This window comes from Athene cunicularia (assembly GCF_003259725.1).
Source record: "Athene cunicularia isolate RWA chromosome 2 unlocalized genomic scaffold, athCun1 chr2_part1, whole genome shotgun sequence".
NCBI classification, from domain to species: domain Eukaryota; kingdom Metazoa; phylum Chordata; class Aves; order Strigiformes; family Strigidae; genus Athene; species Athene cunicularia.
In genome coordinates, this window is record NW_020799095.1 from 3,568,963 (window position 1) to 3,576,014 (window position 7,052).

The window sequence follows — 7,052 nt, forward strand, 5'->3', positions numbered from 1 at the left end:
GGGGGACGCAAGGCAGAGGGGGACGCAAGGCAGAGGGGGACGGGGTGTGTGGGGGCGCCCCGCTAAGCAGAAATCCCGCCGCCCCCTCCCCGCTTTGACTCACCCATGTCCCAGCTGCTCCATAGTGAAGCGGAGGTCGGAGACCGGCGACAGATCGGCGGGAAAAAGAGACTTAACCACGGCGGGTGAAGCGGGAGAGACCGGGGAGAAAAGCAGGAGGCGGCGGCGATAGGAACCGCTGGGTGCACGATCCATGGAGCCGAGCCCTCCCGAGTCGCTGTCAGCGCAGTCCGCAACGTTATGACCCCAGCCGCTACCCGTCGCCCGCTCCGAAGCTCGCGCCAAACTCCCCCCGGCCAATCACAACCGCGCGTTGCTTAAAAGGGGAGGGTGTTTTTACTTAAACCTTAACGCCCACCGCGCGCGCGCTGGCCAATAAGGAACGGCGGCGGGCGCCCCGCGTCCCGCCCCCTGCTGTTGCTTGACGTCGTTCCCGCCCAATCGAAAAGCCGGCCGAGAGAGCGCCGCGCGGACTACGCATGCGTGCGGTGGAAGGACTACATTTCCCGGCAGGCACCGCCGCGGAGGGCAACGCGCGGGGCCCTGCTGCCTGCCGGGAAATGTAGTCCTCTGCCTCAGTGAGGCGCCCGCTTGGCCGCCATACTGCCCTGGGTTTGAGGAGAAACGGCGAGGGGAAAAGAGCACGAACTCAGCGGGCGGCTGGGCCTGGGCGAGCCGAGGAAGCCTTCCCGCGGGGTTTCTCCTTCAAACAGCAAATGAGGGGCCTCACGGGGCGAGCGGCGGCCGCTTTGGGGAGCGACCGGACGCGGCGTACGCCCCTGTGGCACCGAGATGGGGTCTGTGGAGTGACGGCACTTGTGAGGCTGGTGTGGGACCGGAGAGACTTGGATGTGCCAGCACAGACAGTGGGCGCGGTTGGGCCGCTCCAGAGAACCTCGACAGACCTTGCTCCTGTCCTCTGCCTTCTGCAGACTCTGATATTTACCCAGGAGCTGCTGTTTGCCTTAAAAATGGACGCATGCCCAGCTTGTCAGAGGAGAGGATCCATTGTCCTGCCTTGTCTTTTCCCTGCCCTGCCCACAGCTGCAGAGCAGGATGGAGGCGGCAGCGGCCATGCCGTGGAAAGGAGAGGACTCGGGCCTGTCTGGCTGTGGACACTGCAGGTGCAGGGGGAGCAGTCCCAGCTCCAAAACGCACGGTACCATTTTACAGATGGAGAAAAAAGGTGACACAGTGAAGCGCTCAGGCCGTGCAGTATGGCTTCAGCAGGTCGCGTCTTCCCCTCACACAGAGGTTTTGCAGATCCCTGCTGTTGAGCCGAGTCTCTGGCAGATGTGCTCTGCTGGATCTCCCTGTGGGCATTTCAGAGGCTGCTGTCTCCAGCTGCAGGGCTGATCACGTCAGGTCCGCTGTTTTCAGCCTGACACAGCGCCATAAATGTCTTGTCAGAGGATCCCACACCTCCAGGACACAACCCCTGTCCCTCTGCCTGGGCCCTGCCACCCACCAGATCCACACAATGCTCCCGATTCCTGAATTAGACACCGTGGTATCTGCTCCCTTTCTGACCACCCAGGCCCTCACAGATCCCCATCACACCCCCATCTCCAGGCTCGGGTTGTGACCTCACTCCAGCTCTCCAGTCAGCCCTGTCACCTCCCTGAACATTTTCCTTTCAAGCAACAGCTGTTACAGTTTGACCTGAGCAGTTAACCCCACTATTAGCAGCTCTCTGGCTCCACCCTGAGTTCCTAGGTGTGGGGTGGCTGCACCCCAACCCTGCCCACACAGGCCACACTGAGTCAGTGACCTGCTTACTGATAAGGGAAAGGCTGTGGGTGTTGTTTACCTTGAATTTAGTAAGGCCTTTGACACCGTTTCCCAAAGCATTCTCCTGGCAAAAGTGGCTGCTCATGGCTTGGATGGGCACACGCTTTGCTGGGTTAAAAAACTGGATGGATGGCCTGGCTCAAAGAGTTGAGGTGAAGGGAGTTAAATCCAGTCAGGAGTGGTATCCCCCAGGGCTCAGTGTTGGGGCCACTCCTGTTTTAACATCTTTATCAATGATCTAGATAAGGGATCAAGTGCCCCCTCACTCAGTTTGCAGATGACACCCAGCTGGGTGGGAGTGTTGATCTGCTCGAGGGTAGGGAGGCTCTGCAGAGACACCTGGCCAGGCCAAGATACCAGCATGGAGACACCCCCAAGCAGGACAACACATCTTTAATGCTCCAAAGGACTTGGCAGGAAGAGATGCACCAACACGCAGAGGGGATCAAGCCCAGGCACAGCTGCAGCGAGTTTGCAATGTGATACTGCACCATTCCCACACCTGCTCAGCTGGCCAAGGGCATGGGCAGGGCACTGGGAGGCATCCGGAGCCCCTCAGTCACACAGCTGAATATATGTTTCTTGTGACCAGAGCCAAAAGTATGGGAAGACCTTCTCGGTGAAGGAGGCCTTGAACTGCAAGATCTGTGTCATGTTCTCTGCATTGTAGAAGGTCACTTGGCCTGCTTCATAGTCCAGGTGGACCCTGATTCTCCGAGGCTCTTCCTTCAGTTCCAGCAGAGTGGGGTGCATGTGGAGCGCCGTGTACTGGTGGTTCCAGTCCAGCCGCAGGGCCCAGATCTTCCCCAGGGCCATGCTGAGCGAGTCCTTCCTCCGCACAGACTCCACGGCCACCCCCACAGCCCAGCTGTCCCCGTCCCCTACCTCCAGCTCCCAGTAGTGCCTCCCACCCGTGAACCCTGGGCAGCCCAGGATGCTGGGGCTGCCTGTGAATCTCTTAGGGGTGTCGCAGAGGTTTTGCTGTCCATCTCCCAGCCGCACAGTTTTACAGTCCTTTGAGAGCGTCAGGTCCGAGCTGGCCGTCTCGGGGTCCAGTGTCACATTCACTAATGCACGACAGAGAGAAAAATCAGGCCATGGCCTGCCAAGGAGTGGACCAGCACCTCTCCCTCTTCTACCACGGGGCTGGGACATGTCCTGTGAGCAACATGGGCACTCGTGCCCTGCAAATGCATGCCCACAGCCCCCTCGGGTGGCATGGGAGACTCCCTGCCCTCTACACCAGCCCCCAGGGGCAAAGCAATGCTCCCTGAAGTAGGATTGAAGCCGAGCAGCGTCCTCACAGACACTACAGACTTTGCTAAACCTGCTTTGCTAATCCTGTGCTGGATATTGCTGGGTCTAAGCATGATAGGGCTGCAGCCAGGCTGGGTGCGGAGGAGCAGTGCATCCCTGTGGATGTGAGGAAGACAGCAGTGGTGCCAGGCTGGGCCCTGCTCCAGGGACAAGCTCACCAAAGGGAAAACCAGCTCCTAACCCTGCTCTGCCAAGTGATCAGGCAACCTCGCCGCGGTGCCGGAGCCGCCCGTTCATGTGGGATGTTCTGCTGCCATCCCGCGGCCATCCCACAAGGCCACAGCAGTGTCACTGTGCAGTGCCACCACCCCCAGGCCCTCTGCTAAACCTCTGGGGCCCCAGCTCACGGTGGGAACCATAGCGTGGGGGAAACTGAGGCACATCAGGTCCCTCATCCTAAAAACTGAGAGGGCAGAGACCAGCCCTAGCACAAACAGCGCCTGTGATGGTGTCAGGACCACCCAGACCCCGAGCATCTGCAAAAGCCTTTCTGATCTGTGCCTAAAAGCCAGCTCAAAATGCCTACAGCCCCTCTGCTTAACTAGGCACAGCGTTACACATCGCGGCATAAGAATAGTCTCCAGAGACAGGGAAGCTGAGGGCTTCGTGCTGTCCCAGCCCCCGTTTGGTGTTAGAGGACAACGTTGCTGGATGCTGCCTGGCACAGGGACGAAGCTGAATTTTTATAACAGGCCTAGTCAAAAGAAAGGGACATGGATTTAGACAGACCCTGGATTTAGATGTTGTGGCTTGAGCCCATCTCTGTGCAGGAACATAAGGAAACTCATTCTGGAAAGCTTTTCACCCTCATTTGTGCCCATCAGCTCCAGAAACTCACCCCTTTCTCTGTCAATTTTGCTCAGCAGGTCCACTAGAGGAAGGAAAGGAAGATGCATGAGTCTCGTGGCATCTCTAGTGCTCCCCATCAGCACTGCAAGCCAGATCCAGAGCTCGGTCCCCAGCTCCCACAGCCCCAGGCTCCAGCAAAGCCCATCTCAGAGACAGGTCCTGTCAGGAGCAGGTGTGTTTTGCTCCCAAACCCCGGGGGAGAGGTAGCAGGCAGTGAGGATCTCCCACTGCAGCTGAGCCCAGGGGAAGCACAGTACAAAGACAGCAGCAGTGTCTGGTGCCCTGGGGCAGCAGCACGCCCACCTGGAGCCCAGACACAGCCAGGCATCACTTGCCGCTTCTTTGCTTCACCTTTGAATTTGGCCACTGTGTCCACAACCAGCTGGCTCATCTCAGAGAAGCTCTCAAGGGTCCTCTGCAGCTCCAGGGAAACAGGCTCTGGGATCGGGGCCTTCGCCGCCTCACAGCTGAGGGGTAAACACCATGGAGAAAAGCTCTGACCCCAGCAGTCCGCCAGCACCCAGCACCAGGAGGGAAACGGGGGAAAATCCCCTGCAGCAGCAGAACTCAGGGGAGCTGTGTTCCAGCTACAGGCATAGGAAACCCGTCTCTAACAGGGCTGCAACGTTCCAGATAACATCACATTAAATCCCAAAGACTCAGCAGGGCAAAGCCACCCGTCTGCAGTTTCCAAACCTCTACCCAAAAGAGCAACATAGGAGTAGAGTGGTGCTGAGCCCATTTCATACCTGCTCAGGGTTTTGTCAACATCCTGAAAGAGAGAAAACACCAAGTCAGCTTTGGCCCTGCCGAGAAGGACCATGGACCCCACGGCAGCGAGTTAGTTGCCCCCCTGCTGCACAAAGCAGGGTGATGGGGACTGGGCGGGGGGGTCACACTGCTGTCCCAGGGCTCTCTGGTGACTTGCTCTCCCAAATCCTGGCTTTCCCTTAGAATCACAGAATCACCTCGATTGGAAAAGCCCTTGTAGATCATCCAGTCCAGCTGTTAACCTCCCCCTGACTGTTCCCAACTTCACCAGATCCCTCAGCGCTGGGTCAACCCGACTCCTCAACCCCTCCAGGGATGGGGACTCCCCTCCTGCCCTGGGCAGCCCATTCCAACACCCAACAGCCCCTTCTGCAAAGAAATCCTTCCTCAGAGCCAGCCTGACCCTGCCCTGGCGCAGCTTGAGGCCATTCCCTCTGGGCCTGGCGCTGGGTCCTTGGCTCAAGAGACTCATCCCCCCTCTCTGCACCCTCCTGTCAGGGAGTTGCAGAGGGCCAGGAGGTCTCCCCTCAGCCTCCTCTTCTCCAGACTGAACCCCCCCAGTTCCCCCAGCCGCTCCCCAGCAGACCTGTGCTCCAGACCCTGCACCAGCTCCGTTGCCCTTCTCTGGACACGCTCGAGTCATTCAATGGCCTTTTTGGGGTGAGGGGCCCAAAACTGAACCCACTCATCGAGGGGCGGCCTCACACCGTGGTGTTCAACTCACACCACGGGCCCACACTCCCACCAGCCCCAGCATGCCCCACGCTGTCCCAGCCTGGCCACCAGCACACAGGCTCTGGGGGGTATGTCTGGGGGTGTCACAGCACCCAGGTGGGTGACGCAGCCTCACCATAAGAAATTCAACCACGGGCTGGTCACGTTTCTTCTCTATCTCCACAATCAGTGTGTCCAGCAGTGATGTCCTCTCTAAAATGCTGGAGACATACCGGCGTTGCTCCTCGGTGAGCTCCCGATGTGCCTGGTCGAGCTGGGTGAGCAGGACACCCTCCTGCTCCTGCAGGAACCGCTGCAGCTGCTCGAAGGTGTCGCGCAGCCTCTGCCGCTCCGAGGCCACCTTCCCCTGCAGAGAGAGCCCTGAGCTGTCCCCTCCTCTGGCTGTGGGAGGGGGGTACCGGGGCACGGGGAAAAGGAGAGTTTTTGGAAAAGCTGGAAAAGTGTAGAGGGGAGATGGAGCCAAGGCAACAGCAGAGTCTGAATGAGAGCAGGATGGATAGAGGGATATATGGGATGGATGGACAGGGCGAGAGAAAAGAGTGTCAGAAAAGGAGATAAATATATACAGGGAGAGGGAAAGGTGGGACGTGCCCACGAAGATAGGTGGGTGAGCGCAGGGAGCATGGTGTGTGCATGGAGAGAAACACACCAGCAGGGCATCGCTTTGCTTCTCTCCTTCGGGCTTAAAGTCTTCTCTCTCTTTCTGTAGAAAATCCAGGTTGTCCTGGAGTGTCTCCTGGGGAAAAAAAAAAAAAAAAAAAAAAAGCATATTAAGCATATTGGGTGATTTTGGGATTACATTTGCAGGAGTGAGACGGTGTCACCAAATGGTCCTTCGTGGGGACAATACTACTCTGGGGGAAGGGGAAAAGCTCCAAGCCCCCACCCACCTCCCCTCTTCCAGACAGGCAGGGAGATCCCCACTCGCAGCTGGGCTGGGCAGAAACATTTCTGGAATAGCTTCATGTGGAAACCCTGAAGTTTGTGGGTTTTGGGTTTGGTTTGTTGGTTTGTTTTTCTTTTTTTTCTTTTCTAATTAGGAAAAACAACTTTTAGTGTTGGAAGTGGGATTTGTGGGCAGAGGTTTGCAGTGACAGTGTGTCTCAGACATGCTCTGTGAATTTGCTGGAGTGTTAAAAAAAAAACAACTGTGGCAGAGCAAGTTGCTGGTGTGGGGGACCCCAACCCACATCCCAGGTTGGGGGAGAGACCATGTCCCCTTGTTGCTGTGGCCTGGCTGGGGACAGCTGGGCACTGGGGACCCGGAGGGGCCTCAGAGGGGTGAACGGCGAGAGGGACCCGCACTCCTGGGGGCAGGCAACAGGCCGTGGGAGCTGTGGGAGAACTGGCAGCCCTGGCAGGGTGGGGGGGAGAGGGGACCCCAAACCACGGCCAGGTGGGGACCCTAACCTGTACCCAGAGGGGACCACAAACCACGGCCAGGTGGGCACCCCAAACCCGTACCCAGAGGGAACCCTGACCCGTACCCCGAGGGGACCCCAAACCCGCACCCAGAGGGGACCCTGACC

General features: G+C 58.4%; 2 protein-coding genes across 2 annotated transcripts in view; both read right to left on the reverse strand.

Moving 5' to 3' along the window:
- The window catches only part of CDC25A (cell division cycle 25A), an 11,523-nt gene extending 11,263 nt beyond the window's left edge, over nt 1-260 (reverse strand). Inside the window, exon 1 of the mRNA XM_026842760.1 lies at nt 104-260. Coding sequence (XP_026698561.1) covers nt 104-255 — 152 coding nt within the window. The 5' untranslated portion in view covers nt 256-260. The remainder of the gene's footprint in view (nt 1-103) is intronic.
- A 1,965-nt stretch (nt 261-2,225) lies between these two features.
- Nucleotides 2,226-7,052, reverse strand: part of LOC113476815 (E3 ubiquitin-protein ligase TRIM7-like) — a 5,086-nt gene continuing 259 nt past the window's right edge. The window contains exons 2-7 of the mRNA XM_026842768.1: nt 6,173-6,259; nt 5,639-5,869; nt 4,767-4,789; nt 4,369-4,484; nt 4,007-4,039; nt 2,226-2,918 (exon numbers count right to left, since the gene is read on the reverse strand). Of these exons, the coding sequence (XP_026698569.1) occupies nt 2,407-2,918; nt 4,007-4,039; nt 4,369-4,484; nt 4,767-4,789; nt 5,639-5,869; nt 6,173-6,259 (1,002 nt within the window). The 3' untranslated portion in view covers nt 2,226-2,406. The remainder of the gene's footprint in view (nt 2,919-4,006; nt 4,040-4,368; nt 4,485-4,766; nt 4,790-5,638; nt 5,870-6,172; nt 6,260-7,052) is intronic.